Source organism: Eriocheir sinensis, chromosome 49, assembly GCF_024679095.1.
Source record: "Eriocheir sinensis breed Jianghai 21 chromosome 49, ASM2467909v1, whole genome shotgun sequence".
In the NCBI taxonomy this organism is placed as follows: Eukaryota; Metazoa; Arthropoda; class Malacostraca; order Decapoda; family Varunidae; genus Eriocheir; species Eriocheir sinensis.
The window spans coordinates 10,592,862-10,617,133 of NC_066557.1; the positions used below are offsets into that span (position 1 = coordinate 10,592,862).

Sequence of the window (24,272 nt, forward strand, 5' to 3'; positions counted from 1 at the left end):
TTAATTAAATTATTGTTGTTACTATTATTATCATTATCATTCACATAGGTAGTCTGGAAGCTGCTTTATTAGAATTGTTTATTATTGCTATCATTATTTTTTTAATACCTACGATTAAATAGTGTTTAGGAAGATTATTGTTGTTATTATATCATTTATTTGTTTATTTATTTTTTTGTTAACTTTTCTTGATCTTTCTGAGTCTATTATATATATTATTCCATGGTTCTAAGTGTTAAAAGTATAGCTGTTAATATACGTACCAATTTATTTATCTAGTTTTCTTATTTCTTCTAATTATTATTTATTCATCTTAATCACATAGCAATATACGTAGAATGAAAACACCGTACAGTAAGGCATACTCACTACCCCCATTTAGTTTTTCATTTATTGCTCTTTTGCTATCAGTGTGTTAAGAGTCATGGGGGTAGGCTGGGCTGGGCTGGCAGTGTATGTAGAGGTGACAGATCTGTGACAGCACCCCAACACCTGTGCTCACCTGCCCCGTGTGTGTGTGTGTGTATGTGTGTGTGTGTGTGTGAATTACTTGGTTGTGCTTTGTGTGTGTATGTGTTTATTTACCGGTACCTAGTAGTTTGTTTGTGTGTGTGTGTGTGTGTGTTTTTATTTACCTATTTTGTGTTTGTGTGTGTGTATCACCTAACCATGTGTGTGTGTGTGTGTGTGTGTATTTACCTTTTTTTTGTGGATTGCATTTTCTGGTGTGTGTGTGTGTGTGTGTTCTAAGTGGTACAGTTAAAAGTTTTGTCTGCTTAAGTTGAAAAGTTTGAGCAGAATATATAATTATACATACATAAGTAAATGAATATAAAGTTAAGTTTGAGTGTAATTCTAAGCAGTTTATCTTTCTTCCAATTAACGCTTTCTTTACGCATCCTAGTTTCTGTGACACCTTTTTCATTTGTTAATTTATTCATCATAGACTCAAGTTAATATTAATGAGGCTTAAAATATTCTGGTAAAGTGTTGAACAAGCATGCACTGGTCCAGTACTTACACAGTGATCATTTAAAAATCTCTCCACTTTAAATTTCAAACTGTTTATATATAAGAGGAATGGTTGAAGATCAGTGAGGTAAAGTTTGAAATTTAGCATCTCATTCTGTGGAGACTTTTAAATGTGATGTGTAAGTATTAGACTAGTCCGTACCTATTGGACACTACTTCTCGCATGTTTTATTTTGAAGATGCTGCTTTTTATCTCACTTTCAAACCTTCTATGACCTCATTCCTAAGTATGACAGGCAAAATTAATACAAATTGTGGTCTTATATACTGAAGGAAAAAAAAATGAGTTAAATTAATGTTTTGAAATTGCTGTAGGGAGAAAAAGATTGAGGTAACTTAGTGTATTGAAGTTGCTGTAAGGAGAAACATGGTGCTTGGAATTATGGATTGACGTCACCCTATGCCCCTTTCAGCACATTACCCTCGGGGCGCTGCAGGGCCTTCCCCCCGGGGCGCAGGGCCACTTGCTCGTCAAGACGGAGAACGGGCAGCTGCAGTTGTTGCGGGTAAACACGGCGTCCGCTCAACCCGGCCAGCTCCCGGCGGCCGTCACCACCACCACCACGCTACATCAAGCGCCCAATGCAGCGTACAGATTCCAGCCCCCACAAGTTAGTACTGGCCCGGTGTATAGAGATTCCAGTGCCTTATTAGTTTAGATGTTGATCCTAAGTATGGTACCAATCCCACCTCTCATAAGTATAGATGTATAGAGATTCTAGTGCCTTATTAGTTTAGATGTTAATCCTAAGTACAATACCAATCCTAGTTCTCACAAGTTACCACTGCCCTCAAGTATATAGATTCCAGCCCCTTACCAACTTAGTTTAGACATTGATTTTGATCCTACATGTTCAAATTCCAGCCCTTGTAAGTTAGCACTGCCCTGGTATATAGAGGTTCTAATGCCTTAATAGCTGACTGATTTTAAGCTATCAATCCCAGCTCTCACAAGTTAGCACTGCCCTGGTATATAGAGGTTCTAATGCCTTAATAGTTTACTGATTTTAAGCTATCAATCCCAGCTCTCACAAGTTAGCACTGCCCTGGTATATAGAGGTTCTAATGCCTTAATAGCTGACTGATTTTAAGCTATCAATCCCAGCTCTCACAAGTTAGCTCTGCCCTGGTATATAAAGGTTCTCTAGTGCCTTTTAGTTGACTGATTTTAAGCGTATCAATCCTAGCTCTCACAAGTTAGCTCTGCCCTGGTATATAGAGGTTCTAATGCCTTAATAGTTTACTGATTTTAAGAGTATCAATCCCAGCTCTCACAAGTTAGCACTGCCCTGGTATATATAGTTTCTAGTTCCTTGATAGTTTACTGATTTTAAGAGTATCAATCCCAGCTCTCACAAGTTAGCTCTGCCCTGGTATATAGAGGTTCTTGTGCCTTAATAGTTTACTGATTTTAAGCTATCAATCCCAGCTCTCACAAGTTAGCTCTGCCCTGGTATATATAGTTTCTAGTTCCTTGATAGTTTAGATGTGGGTACTGAGTCTCCACAAGTTAGCACAACCCTGGTAAATATAGTGTCCAGATTATCCAATGTCCTAAAATAAAGAGCATCCTAACACTCATAGATTCCAGTCCCTTACTAGCTTAGAGGTATCAGATTCCAGTCCTTTCTAGTTAGTATTGATCTTGTACAGATGGATCCCAGTCTTATTTAGCCTTCCAGATTCTGCTTACTAGCTTAGAGGTATCAGATTCCAGTCCTTTCTAGTTAGTATTGGTCTTGTACAGATGGATCCCAGTCTTATTTAGCCTTCCAGATTCTGAGCCTTCTAATCAAGTCCTGAAATCAGTATCACCCAAATGCTCATAGAATCCAATCTCTTACTAGCTTAGAAGTAACAGATTCCAGTCCCTTCTAGTTAGTATTGGTCTTGGACAGATGGATTCCAGTCTTATTTAGCCTTCCAGATTCTGAGCCTTCTAATCAAGTCCTGAAATTAATATCACCCTAATGCTCATAGAATCCAATCTCTTACTAGCTTAGAAGTAACAGATTCCAGACCCCTAAACTTATTACCGCCCTTGCATAGTTAAATACCAGTCTCTAAGCTTCACAGATTCTAAACTTTCCAATCCAATGCCCAGAAATTAATAGCATCTTCACACTCATAGATTCCAGTCCCTTCCTAGCTTAAACAGAAGATTCCAACCCCAATGAGTTACTGCTGAATGGGTTTTGGGCAGGTTGGGATCAAGGGGGTAGGTTGGTGGGTCACTTTCCTACCCTTAGTGTGAATAAGAATAGGTTTTTCTCCTGTCCTTTCTACCATGTGCGAAAGTGTGATTTTTATGTGAGGTCTTCGTTTGTTTGTCATTTTAAAAGGTTAGATTTGTATAGGACATAATGGTTTGTGTTTTTCTAAATTTGATGTTCGGTACAGCCGCAGAAAATTAAGTCTTTGTTTCTTTAGCACCTCTGGGTTAAATTTCTGTAGGGCATAATGGCGTTTTTATATATAATTTGTTGTTAGGGTTCTTTTCCATGTTACCGGTAAATTTCTATAGGGCATAATGGTATTTTATTTTATTTTTTTATTTAATTTGTTGTTAGGATTCTTTTCCATCTTACCGGTAAATTTCTATAGGGCATAATGGTATTTTATTTTATTTTTTTATTTAATTTGTTGTTAGGATTCTTTTCCATCTTACCGGTAAATTTCTATAGGGAATAATGGTGTTTTTCGTCTTATTATTTGAAATTAGGTCATGCAGTTGAATTTATAGAGGTGGTGCTTTTCTTTTTATTATTTGATAGGTCTTATGGTCAAATTTCTATAGAGTATAAAAATGTTTTCCTTCTAAAATTTGATGTTAGGTTTTGCTTTTAAATTTCTGTCGGGCACAGTGATGTTTTTCTTTATATAATTCGATGACAGGTTTCTTTTTCACCTTACCGTTAAATTTCTACGCGACTTAATGGTGTTTTTCTCTATATATATAATTTGATGTTGTTTTATCTTAGTCAAAATTTTATAATGCAATGGTGTTTTTTTTTATATAATCTGATGTTAGGTGTGTATATCTCCACTCCAGGGTGCCTATTAATTTGTATATAGTGTAACAGTGTGTTTTACTAGTGTTGTATAAAGATGTTCACCCTAGGATTAATTAGTTCATACTCACACTTATATTTTTGTCTAGCTTTGTCAGGGTGGCAGTGACCTGTGTGTGTGTGTGTTGTCAACTAATTCAGTATTAACGATTAAAACACTGATTTTCTTGGTTGTGTACGTCTTGTATAGATGTAAGCATGTCAACCTGTCTTGTGTGTGTGCGTGTGCGTGGGTGTGGGTTGGGGTTCATGTGTGTGTGTGTGTGTGTGCGTGTGTGTGGTCAGGTGTGTGCAGGAGTGTTGTGGTGTGTTTACCGTTAAGAAGTCACAGTTTTGGCCAAGTTTTGAATTGATTACCAAAATTATTTATGTAAAAGAACCATTTATTTATTTATCCCTCTGTTAACCCGGTAGCAGCGGGGATCATGTTTCTTAATGGTCCCTCTTAGCGAGAATAATGAGAAAAAAAATCATCACTTACTCAAACCATTTCATAATGTATATCAAAGCATTTGTGATCAGTTTATGTATCTTCTATTTTGGGGGGTTTAAATCATGGCACAAATTTGGCCTGTCGCTGCTACACAGTAAAGCCACAAATTTGGCTCGTCACTGCTACACGGTAAAGCCACAAATTTGGCCTGTCGCTGCTACACGGTAAAGCCACAAATTTGGCCTGTCGCTGCTACACGGTAAAGCCACAAATTTGGCCCGTTGCTGCTACTGGTTTAAAAGGAATAGTTTTGCCCCAGTTTTGAGTTTCCATATTACCAAAGATACATATGAAAAGAAATCTCTTAAATGCCTCAGTTTTTCATTTTTATATTACCAAAATTATGCATGCAAAAGAACCATTTATTTATCCCTCTCTTAAAAGTGATAATTTTCCTACAGTTGTGCTTTGATTTATTACCAAAGTCATATATAAAGAAAATAATCATTAATTTATCCCTCACACCACCAGTGAAAGTTGGGAATGTGAGAAAATTGATCTAGTGATTTTGCCAAGGCCTTAAAATGGTAGCAGCGATGGGCCAAATTTGTGGCTTTACTGTGTGGCAGCGACGGGCCAAATTTGTGGCTTTACCGTGTAGCAGCGACAGGCCAAATTTGTGCCGTGATTAAAAAAAAGATGCATAAACCGATCAGAAATGCTTTGATATATATTTTGAAATGGTTTGTGTGAGTGATGACTTTTCCCCATTTTTCTCGCTTAGAGGGACCATAAAGAAACATGATCCCCGCTGCTACCTAGTAATATCCTAAACTTATACATTGAGGGAGTAAGGAGACTGATGATGATGATGACTAATGAAAAACAAATGAAAAATATTGGCACTCTTTCACCTCCATCTATTTTTTTGTATATAATTTTTTCTTTATGCCTCAGGGTGAAAAAAGCTTTATTAGTGTTGATATAAAGCTGAGATATCCAGAAGAGGTCACTTGGAATTCTATTATTATTATTATTATTATTATTATTATTATTATTATTATTACAGTCATCCCTCAGATAGTACGGTTTCCAATAGTTCGGTTTCGGTTTTATACAGATTGTCATAGAAGATCTTGTAAGGATTATTGAATTTCCTGCTTGTTGGGAAATTTAAAAATCCTAAAAAAAAATCTTCTACGGAAATCCACAGAAAACCGAAACCATACTATTTGAGGGACGACCGCGTTATTAGTTTAGAGGTGCGGCAAAACTGTGGCTCGTCATCTGTGGTGCTGTGTGGCTCCTGTAGAGTTTGTGAAGACTGTCGCTTGATTGTTCCAGGTCCCTTACACTCCCTCCGCCCCCTCCCCCCTCACCCACCTCACCCAACCTTCCCATCATCCACTCATCTTTGCACACTCGCACTGTGTTTTCCTCCTCACCCGCCCTTGCTTTCCCCTTCATTAACTTCCTTTCCTCATTCAAAGTGTATATACCGGTATGTGTGTGTGTGTGTGTGTGTGCGCGTGTGACCCTAACCTGCACCTTGACCTGACCACTGTTTTGCCTTCGTTCTCCCACCTGCACTCCCCTACACCCACACCTCCCCTTTCACAGCATCATACACCCTCATCCTTCTAATCCATGTCTTGTTCCTCTTTCGCATCAGTATCGTTTTCCTGTCTACACCTTAATGTTCTAGTCCCCCCGTTCTTCTGTTCTCTCTGTTCCCCAATATTCTAGTTTTCCCCTGGTTAATATATCTTTTATTGCCGCTTACTATTTTTTTCAGCCATTTGATAGCATTTAGTTCATTAGTGTTTTGAGGCATCATTTGTTGTGGAATTGAGTAATATCCACAATATGATCATGACAGTTGGGTAGAGGTTGGCTCCAGTAATGCGCCAATATCTTATTTCCTACTTAACCAACTGCTCTTCTGTTGTCATATATATGTTTTATTAACCTTCAAACCTTCCGGAAAACCACGGAAAAAAGTATGTAGAGCAAAAGAAATGTGAAAGTAGCAATGAAATGCGTGTGTGGGGGAACCCGTGCAACTGTGGGGGCTGAGTATCCCATAACCTCCCGCAGCAGCTGAGAGCTGCTGCTCACCACTGGTGAAATCTAATAGGAGTGCTCATACTCTTACCTACAGGGGGCTCTGCCCCCTTGATCCCCCTTATGTTTCCAACTTTCCACACTTCATCACATTGAGCATATTATTACTATTGTTTTGCTGTTATTTACATAGCAAATGAGGCCTCAAAACACTCTAATGAACAACCAAAAAAAATCAAATTTGAGAAAAATACCAAAAATAGAAAGCAGCTATAAAATGATTAAATACCTCTCCTCTTTGTCAGTGTTCCTCCACCACCATCACCAGCCCCTCCTTCAGCCTGTCCACTCCTGTGTCCCGTGCTGCTCTCCCTCCCTCACCACCGCCACCACCACCTTATCTTGGAGTCTACCCATTCCACCACAACTTCCTGCTACTCCTCTTGATTCCTGCACCGTTCCCTGCCCCACAACCACTGTCACCTTACCCTGCACTGTCCATCCCTGTTTCCTGCACTTTTCATCTCATCACCACCACCACCACCTCCACCACTTCCTGCTGCCCCTCATCTCCTGCACCCCCCCTCATCACCTCCTTCCCTGCAGTCCTGGCCTGGTCCTAGCCCCGCCGCCCTGTGCTGTGTGTGCCTTGCTTGATAGAGGTGTTTTTTGTGTTGCATCATCCAGGCGGGGTCGGTGGCAGTGAGGTCGGTGATGGCGACGTCTGCCGGGGCACGGCCAACAGCCATCCTCCTTCAGTCACAAGCCAGTGTATGTCCCTCCCTCCCTCCCTCCCCCACCACCTACCTCCCCCCTCTCTTCCTCGCACACACGCACACACATATACTCTAGGCTCTTTACACACCTGCATGGACTCTGAAGCACACACACACACACACACACACACACACACACACACACACAAATATAACTAGGTAAACACACACACACACACACACACACACACACACACACACACACAAATATAACTAGGTAAATACCCATATGCACAGAAATACAGTTAGGTAAATACACATACACACAGATATACAGTTAGGTAAATACACATACACACAGATATACAATTAGGTAAATACACATACACACAGATATACAGTTAGGTAAATACACATACACACTAACACACATGCATAATACAAACATTTTTATCTCAAACTCCAGTTGCCAGACAATCTTAAAAATAAAATAAAAGAAAAAATAGATATATATTCCCAAGTTACCCCGACACGCACACTCTCTGCTCATTAGGTCTACCATATATTTTGATGTCTGATATGATGCTTTTCTTAAGTATGCCTTGAAAATTGTCTCATATCCTGCACAATGAAAGAAAACCACTTTTTTCTTAAGTTAACCTTGAAAATCGAGCAACGTTACACTTATTTATTTATGTATTTTTGGCTGATTTCTTTGCCTTAAGAGAGAAAATTGAAAGTGTGTCTCCGATATAAAAAAATATGGTATACTTAACGCAACCACTTATACACACACATCTGTCCTTACTTACCTACTTACGAGTACACACACACACACCTACCCTTACTTAACCACTTACACACACACCTGCCCTTACTCACAGCCCCCCTAATGCACCTTTCCCCCTACCCCCCCCTTCAGCAGTCCCTTTTATTGTTCTTTTTATCCACTATGCTACGTTCTTTGTTCCTCCTTGTCTTTGGTATTCTTTTTTATGTTATCTGTTGAGTAGATTTTTTTCCCTCCCTCTGTTTTTTGTTTTGGTTATGTTGGGATCTTTAGGGTTTTTTTTTCCTTTAATTTTCCTTTGATTTATTCCTTTTATTTTTCCAGATATTTTCCCTCGTAGTTGCATGTCTTTTTTTTATACTTCTTTTTTTGTAGTTTAGTCCTCCAAGTAGTGTTCTCTTAGCCAGTCCTCCTCCTCCTCCTCCTCCTTCCACTTGAGTTTAATCCCTCCCTCTCCCTCTCCCTCCCCCTCATTGCACGTTAATTCTCTTCATATTTTCTCTTTTACGCACATTTTTCTGGGCCCAGTCGTCTGCCCGGCTAAGCTTACGGCCTGCAGTGTTATGTCGAGTCACGCAGTGCTCGCGTGCAACCTGTTTTACGCTGCCATGTTTGTCCTTTTCCTGCTCCCTTTCTTTTTTTTTATATCCCTTCCAGCTGTCATACTCCTCCTCCTCCTCCTGTCTTTTTTCTTCCTTCATTTCCCTTTCGTTTTACAACCTATTTTACGCTGCAATGTTGGTCCTTTTCCTCCTCTGTTCCTTTTTTTTTCTCCCTTCCATCTGTCATACTCCTCCTTCTCCTCCTCAGTCGTTTCTTTTCCTTGATTTCCCTTTCATTTTACAACCTATTTCTGTCCTTTTCCTTCATTCCCTTTCTATTTTCTTTCTTGTGCTGTCAAACTCCTCCTCCCTCTCCTCTCTCTCTCAGTTCTTTATTTTTCTTCATTTCTCTTCTATTCTGTAACCTATTTTATGCTCATGTCTCCTTCTCTTCCTACATTCTCTATTTCCTTCCTTTCTTGTTCTCCTCCTCCTCCTTGGTCCTTCCTCTTTCTCCATTTCTCTTCCATTCTACCTTTTGTCCTCTCTTCTTCCTCCTTTCTTTCCCATGTTCTTTATCCAACAATCTGTTCTTTACTTCCTCCTTCCCTTCTCTATTTCCTTTATTACCCTTCTATCAGTCATCTCCTTGGACCTCCCTCTTTCTTTCTTTTGTCCTTTTCCTCCTTCACCCAAAAATCTCCTCTTTCATTACTTTTCCTTTCCTTATCCTTGTCTCATTCTGCTTCCTTGCCCTGCCCCTTCATCTCCCTCCTCCGTCCCCCTCCTTTACCTCCTGTACCTGTAGAACCTGCCTTAACCTAGCATTTGTATAGACAATATCCTTGGCTTGTGTTGCTTCTCTTTTTACAAGCCTCAAATTTGCTTGGAATAGATGCCTGGAACTTCCTAACCCTCTGCCTGCTACTTGATTTGCTGTACATGGCTGGGTAGTAGGATTGGATTCTCTGCATTGTGGACCTTATGGTATTGGATTCTCCCTTGCAGATGCTTTATGTTTATGGTCCGTATTCTCAGACGCTTTTGACTCTCACAACAACTATTTACGAAGGCCTCAAAGGAGATTAGTTGGGTTCTTGTGAGTGGTTATCATATTGACATTCCAGAAGCCTTGTCAAACTATCACTAGACTCATAAAACTACCCTTGAAAGTACCCACAAGCCTTGTTAAATGTGTGTATGGGAGCCCTGAAATGGTTCTAATGAGTGATTGTTATATGCACAATCCAGAAGCCTTGTCAAACTATCACTAGACTCATAAAACTACCCTTGGAAATACCCACAACTCACACTGGGCTCCTAAAACTAATCTCTGAAGTACCCCACAACTTGTACGAAAGCCTTATTAATTAAGAACGTAAGGAGTCTGCAAGAGGTCGGTTGTGGGTGTGTGAGCCCTGAAATGATGGAAATACTCACAACAACCTCTACTAAAGCCTTATCCAGTGGGTGTGTGAGCCCTGAAATGGTTCTAATGAATTGTAATCATATTCACAATACAGAAGCCTTGCCAAACTATCACTAGGGTCTTAATAGTACCCATGGAAATACTCACAACAACCTCTACTAGAGCCTTATCCAGTGTGGGTTTGTGAGCCTCGTAATGTTTGAGAATACGTGTCTTTTTTGTCTGCATGTCTGAAGGTCGCTGGAGTCCCTTTGCTACCCTGCTGTGCCTTGTCTCTCGGCTGCCTGATCCACCTCTGAAAACATGACTAAAATGCCCTTGAGAAACAGAACTCACGCCCAATTTTTTCATCATATCCCATCTCAGAAATTTACTAGTGCCCCAAAATTTTCTATATCTTAAAACTGCAAAGGTGTGCCACTCTTGAAAAATGCAAAGGTGAATGTTGTACCTTTGCCAATTAAACACCAGCCCACACCCTACCTGAGGATGCCATAGACGTGCCCCTCATCCCCCCTCTTCCCTATTACCCTCATATAGCTCCTGTGTGCAAAGGTAAGGTTACAGTGCCTTTGCCAATAAACATTTACCCATACCCCACCTGAGGATGTCATAGAGACGTTCCCCTCTTCCCTCTTGCTCCCCTCTAGTTCTCGTATGTCCCACTCGAGGCCAGCACATAGGGAGAGCTTGTTTAATGTACCTTGCTTCCTCCAGACTGCATGGCTTCAAGATTGTGCTGGTAGTGTTAACAGCTGAAATAACCCTGATTGTTTACATCCCAGAGGCTGTAAATTGATGGGTAGCTGATGTATTTTGCTTGCCTGGCGATGTGACTGACTGGCTGACCCGTGTGTAGCTATGTTCATGCCCCCTTCGCTGAGGAATGAAGGGCAGACTAAAGTAATGTTTTTGGCATGCCTGAGATGGTTCATAACAATAATAATAATAATAATAATACCACTGGATGTTGCATGGTTACTCATTTTTAATCCGTGAATGAAGACGTATAAGCGATATTTTAAAGTTGTTATTGTTGTTATATTGTAGTAGTTTGTAGTACTTATATAATCCCTCTTTATGTAGTGTTGTTCAGTAGGATGTTATGTCTAATTTTATGTTTGTTTATAAGGTTGTTGTTCTTTGGGGATAATTATGGGATGAGTAGTGGGATGGGTAGTGTTTTTCTGTATCTTTATTTTGCAGGGAAAAATTGATATGTATTTCCTATATTATTCTTTTAGTTTGATTTGGTATTTTTAGTTCTATTGACCAATGTTGATTTTCTTCTTTCAAACATTTTCAGAACTAATTTTTTTTTATATTATTATCATTTCTTCATCTAACGTTTTCAGAACTGTATGTGATTAGGGGTTTAAATTCATTCTTTTAACTGATTGAATTTCTTCTTTAAACATTCAAAAAACTATAATCGGTGGGGTTGCAGTTAACTTTTTTGTCCTTCTGAATATTCTTTGCATTTTCGCTCCATCTGTGTCACCATCCATCACCTTCTTGTCCTCATTACTTCAAGCATTACTTCAATTTTGTACTTTTTTTTTAATTGAGGTTAATTGATTAGTACTTTTGTCCCTATGAATATTTGCATTGTCATTCCATCTTTGCCACTATCCATCATCTTATCCTCATTAGTTCAAGCACTACTGCAATCTTCTATTTTTTTATTGAGGTTAATTGATTACTACTTTTTTCCCTTGTATTCTGTTTCTTGTAGGGGGAACTATTGAAGGGATGTAGGTAGTATCTCTCATTAACCCCTCCTATAATTCCTTCCCCTTCTGTCTCTCTCCGGCATATGACCATAGATGTTGCGCCGACTAAACGAAACTTTCCAACTTTCTATCTCTTATTAACCTGTAACTTTTCTCTCTTGTATACATGCTAATCTTAGTAAGTCTTCTATACCTTGGTAGAGATTTGGATCGTATTAACTTTACTGAACTTCTATATTCTTGTAGCAGGTCTCCTAAGGGCGATTATTTCCATTCATATTATTCTATTTCTTTTTTTACTACACTTTCATATCAGCAGTTTTTGTTTCACTTCTTTATATACCCCAAAATCTGTTGCTCATTTATTTATTTATGTTTAAAGTCAGATCAGTTCATGTTTTGTCTTATATTTTAAAGGTTGATTTGTTTACTCTTACAACATATCTTTATTTAGCATTGAATCACTAGGTCCCAGCATAAAGCACCAATACTCATCCATATAAACCTAACTTATGACTCGGTTCCTTCAAGAATCTAAAACAACCTTGGTATTATTTATTTTTACAACAGATGATTTGGGTTTTGCGTTGAATCACGAGTTTCCAGCATAAAGCACCAATACTCATCCATGTAAACCTAACTTATGACTCGGTTCCTTCAAGAATCTAAAACAACCTTGGTATTATTTATTTTTACAACAGATGATTTGGGTTTAGCATTGAATCACTAGGTCCCAGCATAAAGCACCAATACTCATCCATATAAACTTAACTTATGACTCGGTTCCTTCAAGAATCTAAAACAACCTTATTTACTTTTACAACAGATGATTTGGGTTTTGCGTTGAATCACGAGTTTCCAGCATAAAGCACCAATACTCATCCATATAAACCTAACTTATGACTCGGTTCCTTCAAGAATCTAAAACACCCTTATTTACTTATACAACAGATAATTTGGGTTTTGCGTTGAATTGCTAGTTTCCAGCATAAATTACCAGTTCTCATCCATGCAAACTTAAGCAATATCTCAGTACCTTTAAGAATCTAAAACAACCTTATTTACTTATACAACAGATAATTTGGGTTTTGCGTTGAATTGCTAGTTTCCAGCATAAATTACCAGTTCTCATCCATGTAAACTTAAGCAATATCTCAGTACCTTTAAGAATCTAAAACAACCTTATTTACTTTTACAACAGATAATTTGGGTTTTGCGTTGAATTGCTAGTTTCCAGCATAAATTACCAGTTCTCATCCATGTAAACTTAACCAATGACTCAGTACCTTTAAGTATCTAAAACAACCTTATTTACTTTTACAACAGATAACTTGGGTTTTGCGTTGAATTGCTAGTTTCCAGCATAAATTACCAGTTCTCATCCATGTAAACTTAACCAATATCTCAGTACCTTTAAGTATCCAAAGCAAACTTATCCTAGAACTGCTTCCTTTCCCGTAAAAAAAATAAAAGAAAGAAAAGAAACGAAAAGAAAAGAATCACACCCCAAGGCACCACTGACGCACCCTATACCATCCACCCACAACAGAACACCGCGGCACTGTCCTCCGCCACCACCACCACCTCCATAGCCACGCAAGCGGTGCCGGCTATCACTGCCCCCACCACGGTCGCCGTCGCCCAGGGCACTACTGTCGCCGGCACTACCGTTGTCCCCACGCAGGCGACCCAGGCCACCCCCACCCCCGTCACACAGCCCTCCCAAGCCACCTCCGTCGGCTCTGTAAGGACGTGACGCTGTTTACTGGTGCCTTGTGTTGTTTACTTCTGGTCTCTCTTATTCTCTGAGCTACTCTGTTTCCCTCCCTCCTTGCAAAATAGAGCTAAATAAGAGACAATGACAGTTAAGTAAGAAAAAAAAGGGGGTTGACAAAACAATACAAAAATAAAAAGCGAAAAGTTCCTCATCTAACCTTCTTCCTCCGTCCATCCCCAGCAAACCATATCGGCCGAGTCCGCCAAAACCAAATGTAAAAACTTCCTTGCGACACTGCTGAAGCTGGCGAGTGAGCAGCGCGCGCCGGTGGCCCGTAACGTGCGCACGCTGATCCAGGGCCTCATCGACGGCAGGGTGGAGCCCGAGGCCTTCACGGAGGAGCTGCAGAAGGACCTCAACTCATCGCCGCAGCCATGCCTCGTGCCCTTCCTCAAGGTAAAGGGTGGGGGGAACTGTGTTGGAATGGGAATGTGTGAATGATTGTATTTTGTGTGTTTGTTTTAATTCCTGCCGTGTGAGTGGAGATAACATTGACTGAGTGCAGGATTTTATCTCTGCACTCCTTTTCTTTGCCTCGGGGTGAAATAAAACTTGTTATTACATTATTATTCATTGATTTTTCTTATTATTTTATTTATTATCTTATTTTTTCCCCTGGGTTGTGAGATTTCCTTCAAAGTTCTTGGGAGATATGAGTTTGCCTCTTTTTAATATTTTCTTCTACTGTCATTTGTGTTATTCATTGATTTTTCTTATTATTTTATCATCTTATTTTTTTCCCCTGGGTTGTGAGATTTCCTTCAAAGTTCTTGGGAGATATGAGTTTGCCTTTTTTAAATATTTTCTTCTTCTGTCGTTTGTGTGATTCATGTTTTTTATTTTTTGCCAGAAAACTTTGCCGTACCTTCGGCTCTCGCTGGCCAAGCACGAACTCACCATAGAGGGCGTGAGGCCGCCACCCTTCAACGCCGTCAACCCCGTGCCGGGCGTCACCACCGTCATACCCACAGTGAGTCTCCTATCCTGCTCTAGCCATTATTGGTTTACTCATATTATTTATTTATTCACCGCCACTGTTGTTGTGACACTCTGACTGGTTACCTCAGTCGATCAATCAGTCACATTTATTGAAGATTTTGCAATTACAACCCTATCCACTTCCTCCTCTCCTCACCAAGACTTCTTAACACACATCTTGTCTTCATTTCCTGATAACACTGCCTTACGTTTGTCCTTGCTTGATTACCAGTACACCATCCTTCCTTCCTTCCTCATTGTGGGGTCTTCATGGTGCAGTGGTTAGCACACTCGGCTCACAACCGAGAAAGCCCAGGTTCAATTCCCGGGTGGAGTGGAAAAATGTGGGCGGCTTTTCCGATACCCTACGCCCCTGTCCACCCAGCAGTGAATGGGTACCAGGTATTAATCAGGGGTTGTGTCCCGTCTCCTGGGATCTGTTCCTTTCTCCTATAATTCCTTCCCCTTTTGTCTCTCTCCAGCATATGACCACAGATGTTGCGCCGACTAAACGAAACTTTCCAAACTTTCCTGTCCTAACCTTCTTTAACCTTAAATATACCATTCCCCTTTACTCATTCTCCTTACTCATCACCCCTGTTACCTCTTCCATCTTCTCAGACCTTGCTTCTACCACTCCCCTCTCATCCCCACCATCACTAATAACATCCCCCCTTTACTTCTCCAGCAGATGTCCGTTGGGGCGCGGCCGGTAGCACCCACCACCTCAGGGGCCGTGCGGATGGTCACCCCGACTCCCGCCGCGGCCTCAGTCTCCACCGCCACCATTGTCCAGCGCCCCGCCACCTCCACCACCACCGCCACCGCTGTCGCCGCCACCGCAACGCCCTCCAGAGTGGTGACGGTGTGTATTAGGGCGAGGGTGTTGCTTGGGAGGAAGGGGTGTGATGGGGTGGTTCAGTTAGGAAGAGGTATACTGTGGGGGAAAGAGTTATGTGGCTGGTGTTTGAAAATATGTAAGGTAAGGAGAGAGACAGAGGAAGGGACTGAGTGAGTAAGGTAACCCCCCCCCCCTTCTCCTCCCCCAGCCTGTGCGCATGCCCGGGGGCAAGACAGTTGTGACCACCGTGCGCCAGAACAGCCCGGCCTCCCTACCCACCGCCGCAACCACCACCAGTACCGCTGCCTCCGCCACAACCGCCACCACCACCGCCGCCTCCGCCACCGCGGCTGCCACGGTGCCGGTGGCCACCAAAACCATCACCCTGAACAAGGCCCTGCCCTCCAAAGACAAGGACAAGGCCAAGGACAAATTGTTCACCTATAGGTCAGTCAAGCAAGGGACACCAGCGGGTTTTACATTGTTATTGTCATTTTCATTCTTTTTTTTCTTTTTCTGCTTCTTTTTTCTTCTCTTTCTTTTTCTGCCTTTTTTTCTTCTCTTCTTTTTCTGCTTCTTTTTCTTCTCTTTCTTTTTCTGCTTCACTGTCTTCTCTTCTTTTTCTTCTTCTAGTTGTTATTCTTGTATGATTGTTTTGGGTCTTTGTTCATTTTTTTCTTTTTCTGCTTCTTTTTCTTCTCTTTCTTGTTCTACTTCAGTCTTTCTTCTTTTTCTTCTAATTATTATACTTGTATGTTTGTTTTGGTTCTTTGTTTATTTTTTATATTTCATTTCATTAGTGTGTAGAGTCTTTGTATTCGCTCATGTGTATTTAATTATTTCTATCACTTGAGGATGATGAAATAAAAGTAATTTTTATATGTACTTTTTGACACCAACCCAAACCCTAATCCAGCCCTCTGTCCGTCCGCCCCACAGTAGTTCCTATTCGTCGAGCGGCACAGCGGACGATGACATCAACGACGTGGCGGCGATGGGTGGCGTCAACCTGGGGGAGGAGTCACAGCGCATCCTGGACTCCACCGGCTTTGTGGGGACGCAGATCCGGTCCTGTAAAGACGAAAACTTCCTCCTCAGCGCGCCACTCACCCAGCGGATAAGGCAGATATGTGAGTGGGGGCGAAGGAGGAGGAGGAAGACTGGGGGAGTGGGGAGGAAGAGGGAGGAGAAAAGGATGGTGTGTTGTGAAAGAGGGAGGAGAGAGAGAGATTGGCCGGTATTATAAGATACGTTCGCTTCTCACATCAGCTATTTCTAAAGGTTAAAGAGGGGGTCAGTCGGGTTCTAATGAGTGTTTCTTTAGGTTCACGGTACAGAGGAAGGGTCAAACTACCATCAGGGTCATAAAACTACTACTGGAAATGCCCACAACTCCTGAGAAAGCCTTGTCAAATAGACGTTCTTGGGCGATGAAGTGTCTTATGATACGACCCATAGTGTAACTTAACGCTCGTAACCTTTGTCTCGGTAGGAACAGCGATTAGCGTTTTATTTTCTTTCTTTTATACACCTTGTTTTGTTGCCCTTGAGTTGTTTCTTTAGCTGTAAAAAAAAAGGTGGTGGGGGGAATCATGGTGAGTGTAGGGTGGGGAGAAGAGGTAGAGAGAAAAAGGGATGAAAGAGGAATTGTTTTGTGATTATGGGTCATATTATAAGACATTTCACTGCCCAAGAACACATTTAACAAGACTTTCATAGGAGTTTTGGGCATTTCCAGGAGTAGTTTTATGGCCCTGGTGGTAGTTTGACTCTTCTTCTGTACCATGAACTTGAAGAAACACTCATTAGAACCTGACATTGTTTTTATTACTGTCTCCTTTGTGGGAAAAAAAAAATGAGTAAATAAAAATCATCATCTTCACCCACAGGTTCAAAATATGGTCTAGACGATGCCCCGAAGGACGTGGTGGCGATGGTCTCGCACGCCACGCAGGAGAGACTCAAGACCATCGTGGAGAAACTCGCCGTCATCTCCGACCACAGATTGGAGATCATTAAGGTAGGTGGGAGGAAGATAAGAGGTTAGACAATAGTTGGTGGGATGTTAATTAAGTTGTAGGGAGGTAACGTGATTTATAAAGTCAGTGTAGTGTCTTAGGGCCAATTTCACAGTTCCCCATGACGGTTTAGTAAGCTCCCAAACCAATACCAGAGCCTTCGAAATTTCCTTGTATAGTGTCTGGTGTTTATATTTAAGTTCACAAATTTGATGAAACTACACAAGAAAAAAGTTTTGTGTATTTAGTGTGGCATTGAAGACCTCACCATTTTGGATTGTATGGGATTCTGTAGTTTGGTTCGGGCTGTTACGAAGACACTGTGTTGGACTGTGAAATTGGCTCTTTATTGAGGCTGTGGGGGGGTGTAAGGGACTGTGGAATGCTGAGAGAGAATGTATGAAAAGGTGGTGGGATGTTATGTTGTAGGATGATAGGTGGTAAGATGTTATGTTGTAGGGATGTACAGCTATGTAGGAAGGCAATGAAGGCTGTGGGAGGGTGTAGAAGACTGTAGAAAGATGTTGGGATGATAGGTAGATGAGAGGTGGTAGGATGATTTTTATAGTATGTAGGAAAGCTGTAGGAGTATGCAGCAGACTATGTAAGGCTGGGTTGGATTACAGAAAAGATAGTGGGGGGGTTAAGGGAGGTTATGGGAGACTAAAATGGATTGCAAGGCTGGGCTGGACTAGGGGAGAGAAAAGCCAGCAGACTATGTAAGGCTGGGTTGGACTACGGAAAAGATAGTGGGGGGGTTAAGGGAGGTTATGGGAGACTAAAATAGATTGCAAGGCTGGGCTGGACTAGGGGAGAGAAAAGGTAGGTGGGAGGGTATTAAGTGAGGGTGTAGGGGAAGCTGTGCAAGGCAGTCTTATGGGAGAGTTAGGTAGGCAGTGTTGGATGTAGAATATGCATCAGTGTCTCATCTTTTTTGAACTTGTGTCACTCCGAGTTCCCTCACGCTGCCTCCTACTCACCTTATTTCCCCATAACCAAGGGTGAGATAAGGCTGTGTGGAAAGGCAGTCTTATAGGAGAGCTGAGCATGGGGCGTTGGGTGAGGAGAATAAATGACGCCACTATAAAAATTGCCTGGGCCATGACGGGCAAAAAAAAAAAGAAAAATGTAAATAAATAAACTTTTCTCCCACCACCTCACCATTTCTCCCATCCTGAAATCTACCTATTGTATCCCATCATCTCTCCTACTCACCCTCTTTCCCCTATAACCAAACCCTATTTTCTCCCACCCCCTCACACCATTTCTCTTCCCATGTGTCCCCTGCAGCAGTGCGACAGCCGGTACGATGTAAAGCAGGACGTCAAGGCTCAGCTGCGCTTCCTCGAGGAGCTGGACAGGCTGGAGAAGAAGCGCAAGGACGAGCAGGAGCGGGAGATGCTTCTACGGGCGGCCAAGTCACGCAGCAAGTCTGAGGACCCCGAGCAGGCGAAGCTAAAAGCCAAAGCGAAAGAGGTGAGTGTACGGGGCCGAGAGGAAGGACGGAGCAACGTTGCCAGATTATCGTACTCAGAGCCTCGTATTAACGCTTCCTGAGCCATAGCTATATCCAGAAAACACCAATAATTAACCATTTTAACGATAACTATATATGAAGGCAGTTATTGGGGTTGAGGAGGCAGTTTTGGGTAGAGGAATGAAGGTGGAGGAGCTGAGAGGGAGGACAGAGAGAGACAGCTGTGATGAAGAATTGGATGGAGAGAGAAAAAATGGGTAGAGGAGGGAAGATGGAGGAGCTGAGAGGGAGGACAGAGAGAGACAGCTGTGATGAAGAATTGAATGGAGAGAAATGAAGATGGAGAAGCTGAGAGGAAGGACAGAGAGAGACAGCTGTGATGAAGAATTGAATGGAGAGAAATAAAATGGGTAGAGGAATGAAGAGAGAAGTATAGAGGGATGAACAGAGGATGAAGGCATAGAGGGAGATAAGAAATGATAAAACTAAATGGCATAGGGAGGAGTTCAGGAGCCAAAAGAGAGGATGAAGAAACAAAGAAGTATAGAGGGATAAGAATATGAGTTGATGGTTACTTTAAAAGAAAATATGTGTATCTTTTGTCCTTATTGATGAGAAAATCGACAAAACTTGAGCCTTTTAACATTTCAAGTCACAAATAGTCACACTTTATTTTCTTTTCTTTACTGTTACTGTTTTTCATGTCTACATCTTATCAAGGGGACAGTTTGGGCCTATAACATTTTTTTTTTTTTCCTTAGTGCCCTTCCAAGAATAGAGCTCCATTTAACCCTTACATCCCCTTCTCCGCGGCCCACAGATGCAGCGTGTGGAGATGGAGGAGATGCGACAGAGGGACGCCAACAGGACCGCCCTAAACGCTCTGCAGGGCCCCAAAAAGAAGCCCAAACTAGACCTCAACGTGGTGGACGACGTGAGTAACTTTCCGGCCCTGTGTCTGTCTGTCTGTCTGTCCGTTGTCTCACTGTTCGTCTGTCCGTATGTCTGTCGCTCTGTCTTGTCGAATCCCTGCAGTCTTGAGTCCTCTCACCTCCGTCTTCTGTTAGTACTATGTCATTTGTTGCTTGTTTCCTTATTCGCTCCTTCGTTCATCTTATTATCCCTGTTTTATCTCCTCTTTTGTGTATTTTCCTTCTCCTCTACTGTCTCCTCATTTTCATCTCAGTCATGTTATTCCTCATTTCATTTTTTTTTTATTTTTTTTTTTTTATCATTCACTTCATGTTCACTTCTTATTCATGTCTTTATGCAGCTCATTTTCCTTGTTTTATCTCCTCTTTTGTGTATTTTCCTCCTCCTCTACTGTCTCCTCATTTTCATCTCAGTCATGTTATTCCTCATTTCATTTTTATTTTTTAATTTTTTTATCATTCACTGCATGTTCACTTCTTATTCATGTCTTCCTGCATCTCATTTTCCTTGTTTTATCTCCTCTTTTGTGTATTTTCCTCCTCCTCTACTGTCTCCTCATTTTCATCTCAGTCATGTTATTCCTCATTTCATTTTTTATTTTTTTATTTTTTTATCATTCACTGCATGTTCACTTCTTATTCATGTCTTTATGCATCTCATTTTCCTTGTTTTATCTCCTCTTTTGTGTATTTTCCTTCTCTCCTTCCTCATTTTCATCTCAGTCATGTTATTCCTCATTTCCTTTTTTATTTTTTATTTTTTTATCATTCTCTTCATGTTCACTTCTTACTCATGTCTTTATGCAGCTCATTTTCCTTGTTTTATCTCCTCTTTTGTGTATTTTCCTCCTCCTCTACTGTCTCCTCATTTTCATCTGTCATGTTATTTCTCTTTTTTTTTATCATTCACTTCATGTTCACTTTTTATTCATGTCTTTATGCATCTCATTTTCCTTGTTTTATCTCCTCTTTTGTGTATTTTCCTCTACTGTCTCTTCATTTTCATCTGTCATGTTATTTCTCTCTTTTTTTATCATTCACTTCATGTTCACTTCTTATTCATGTCTTCCTGCATCTCATTTTCCTTGTTTTATCTCCTCTTTTGTGTATTTTCCTCCTCTACTGTCTCCTCATTTTCATCTGTCATGTTATTTCTCTTTTTTTTTTATCATTCACTGCATGTTCACTTCTTATTCACTTCTTCCTGCATCTCATTATCCTTGTTTTATATCCTCTGTGCATTTTCCTTCTCTCCTTCCTCATTTTTCACCTCAGTCATGTTATTCCCCATTTCATTGTTCTTGTATCTCCCTATCATTCCTCTTATATTCTTTTCCTTCCTTTTACTTCCCTCACTCCTTGTTCCTTTGTTCCTGCACCCCTTCCCTCACCTTGTCCTATTTACCTGCATGCATCATCTCACTTTGGTATGTTATCTTCATTCTTGTGTCACTTCATATCGCATTTTCTTTATTCCCACTTTTCTCACCTCACTCCTTCATCTCTTGTCACCTCTCTCTATTGCCTCTCACCCCTAGTCCCTCCTCTGTTTTCCCCTTTTTTTTTTTTTTTTTTTTTTTTTTTTTTAAGCTCGAGTCTGGCTCCTTGTATGTAGTTATTGTATATTTTTGAATTTTAGTTTGTATTAAGGTATGAATGATTTGTTCTCAATTATTTTTTTTCCCTGTGTGTATATATTTTTGTCAGTATTATTTCATTTATGTCTTTACTTTTTTGTGCGAGATTTCTACCTCATGTTTATTTTGATTTACATTTGTTGATTTGACTTCTATTTAGTTTGTTTTCTTTCCTCTTATCTTTGAGACACCTGTACCTTAACACACACACACACACACACACACACACACACAGCTCTTATCCTGTATTCCACAACTAGATAAACACACACACACACACACACACACACACACACACACACACACACACACACACACACAGTAAAAAATTAAGAAAAGGTAGATGCTTGAGAGACAAAAAAATACAGCTTCCCGCAAAGAAATATAGAGGTTTGGAACAGACTTAAGTGAGGAGGTAGTATCGGCGAAGAGTGTTCACAACTTCAAGGAAAAACGAGACAAGTACAGATATGGAGACGGGACCACACGAGCGTAAGCCCAGGTCCTATAAAACTACAACTAGGTAAATACAACTAGGTAAACACACACACCAGTTAACCATTTCCCAATCACACCCTTCTTCCCCCATTCCTCCCCCTTCCCCACCCCAACCTCTTCCACCCCCTCCCTAACCCCTAACCCCCCACACAACACAAAACAGAGCAAAACAAAATTCAAGACAACACCAACACAAAACACACAAACATCACTATTCTCATCCTAAACATCACTTGCCACCAAAATCTAAAACAAAACAAGATTAAAGAAGAAAAAAAAACATTGCTAAGTTAACCCCATGTCCCTACCCCTCCCACATGTGTTTTTTCAATTATTATTATTATTATTTTTTTTTTTCCCAAACCTTTCATAATTACACTTCTTCACCCATATATACAGTGCCTAGTTAACCCTCTATCCTTTCCTCCCATATATGTTTTTAATCCTATTTTCACACCTCCCATAATTCCACTTTTTAATCCCCCCTCCCACCCGTAATTCCACCTCCACCTGACACCCACACACGAAACTTACCTGCTAACGAGACCAACAAGCTTTCTTTTATTAATGCCTCCATGCCCTCCCCTCCTCCCTGCCTGCCCTGCCCTGCCCTGCCCATCCTGTTGTTGTGAAGTGTCCCCTTGAGCTAAAAGTGAATGGCTGGGAGGGAGAAAAATGGGTGGTCAGGTTTTTTGCTATATTGGAAGACTCTGAATTGAAGGATATGTAAGGCATTTGATTCCCTATGACTTGATCCCAGGGTATCCCAGTGTCCCTTTCTCTGTTTAACGCCTCTATTTTTCTTCTAGTTTATTATGTCTATCTTTATTTCTTTGTCTCCTTCTCCTTCATTTCTTTCTCTTCTTTGTTTTCTCCTCTTCTTTTTCCATGGGGGCTTCGTGGTGCAGTGGTTAGCACACTCGGCTCACAACCGAGAGAGCCCGGGTTCGATTCCCGGGCGGAGTGGAAAAATTTGGTATGCTTTTCCGATACCCTATGTCCCTGTCCACCCAGCAGTGAATGGGTACCAGGTATTAATTGGGGGTTGTGTCCCGTCTCCTGGGGTCTGTTCCCTTCTCCTATAATTCCTTCCCCTTCTGTCTCTCTCCGGCATATGACCACAGATGTTGCGCCGACTAAACGAAACTTTCCAAACTTTTTCTTTTTCCATCCCTCTGTTATCTCATGTTTTCCTTCTAGTTTCTCCTGTCTTGACTCCTCTGTTTTAACACATTCTTCTTTCCTTTCTTTTCCTCCAGCCATTTCTCTTTTATCTCTTCTACTTTTCATTCTAGTTGTGTTTACTCCTGTTTTCCTATTTTCTTCTCATCTTCCTCTTTTTTTTTTACGGTTTCCTTCCCTTCTCTTTCTCTATTCTCCTTCAAGATTTTTCCTCTCTCTCTTTCTTCTACCATTCCTCCTTTCCTTCCTTTCCCTCCCCTTCCTTTCTTTCCTCCAACTGCTATGGTTCACTTCCTCCTCCTCCTCCTCCTCCTCTTCCTCCTTTTGCAGTCAATCACCTCTCCTTCCCCTCCTCCTCCTCCTCCTCCCTATTCCCTCTCCCATCTGTTATGCTTCCCTTCCTCTGCTTCCTCCTCCTCCTTCTCCTCTTCTTCCTGTGAAACCATATCTCCCTCCCTCCTTCCCCCCTTCTCTCTCTCCCTTCTTTCCTCCCTCCTGTAATAGGCCACTTTTCTCTCCCTCCCTCCCTGTAATTATAACTGTTTTTCCTCCCTTCTTCCTTTTTTACCTCCCTCCTTCTCTCTTCTTCCCTCTCTCCCTCCCTCCCTCGCTCCCTCTCTCCCTTCCTCCCCCAGTTAGTATTTTATTGTTTATTTGACAGGGAGGAGACAATTAGCCCGATTTGGTATATAAAGGAGGTAAATACACACACACACACACACTCGACGCAGGAAGAACATAACAACACCGAGTTTATATTGAAAAAGCAAAGATGTTAAAAAGAATTATATAAACGTAACAAAACTTGATGTCCCAAACAGATTTACGAGTTTATTGAAAAATTGAATTATGGATAGACATTGCGGCAGGACTATAAGCATAACAATAATAATAATAAGAAGAAGAAGAAGAAGGAAAAGAAAACAGGACAGTAGAATTAACTATAAACTTCAACTATGGGCCCAAGAGGGGGAAGGGGGAGGGACAGTTGGAGAAGGATAGAGAAAAACATACATGAGTGGGGGGACCAAGAGGGGGGAGGGGGAGGGACAATTGGGGATAGAAAAGGAGAGAGACAAAAAAATAAGCATGTGGCGGCCAAGAGAGGGGAGGGGGAGGGAC

The 24,272-nt window shown here is 41.2% G+C and overlaps 1 protein-coding gene and 1 long non-coding RNA gene across 4 annotated transcripts in view; one reads left to right on the forward strand and one right to left on the reverse strand.

Annotated features, from left to right (window-relative positions):
- The window catches only part of LOC126981891 (transcription initiation factor TFIID subunit 4-like), a 36,789-nt gene that overhangs the window by 5,914 nt on the left and 6,603 nt on the right, over positions 1 to 24,272 (forward strand). The window contains exons 2-12 of one of the 3 annotated variants that reach the window (XM_050833524.1): positions 1,446 to 1,643; positions 7,288 to 7,371; positions 13,360 to 13,554; positions 13,768 to 13,983; positions 14,438 to 14,557; positions 15,257 to 15,430; positions 15,615 to 15,853; positions 16,346 to 16,536; positions 17,296 to 17,426; positions 18,715 to 18,900; positions 19,722 to 19,835. In XM_050833524.1, the coding sequence (XP_050689481.1) occupies positions 1,446 to 1,643; positions 7,288 to 7,371; positions 13,360 to 13,554; positions 13,768 to 13,983; positions 14,438 to 14,557; positions 15,257 to 15,430; positions 15,615 to 15,853; positions 16,346 to 16,536; positions 17,296 to 17,426; positions 18,715 to 18,900; positions 19,722 to 19,835 (1,848 nt within the window). Of the gene's footprint in view, positions 1 to 1,445; positions 1,644 to 7,287; positions 7,372 to 13,359; positions 13,555 to 13,767; positions 13,984 to 14,437; positions 14,558 to 15,253; positions 15,431 to 15,614; positions 15,854 to 16,345; positions 16,537 to 17,295; positions 17,427 to 18,714; positions 18,901 to 19,721; positions 19,836 to 24,272 lie in introns of all 3 variants that reach the window. The other 2 variants (XM_050833523.1, XM_050833525.1) reach the window with 2 other exon arrangements.
- On the reverse strand, positions 10,121 to 13,351 carry LOC126981895 (uncharacterized). Its single transcript, XR_007734280.1, has 3 exons — positions 13,117 to 13,351; positions 12,703 to 12,991; positions 10,121 to 12,446 (listed from the first exon to the last, which is right to left on the reverse strand). It is a non-coding gene; the product is annotated as an uncharacterized LOC126981895 (long non-coding RNA).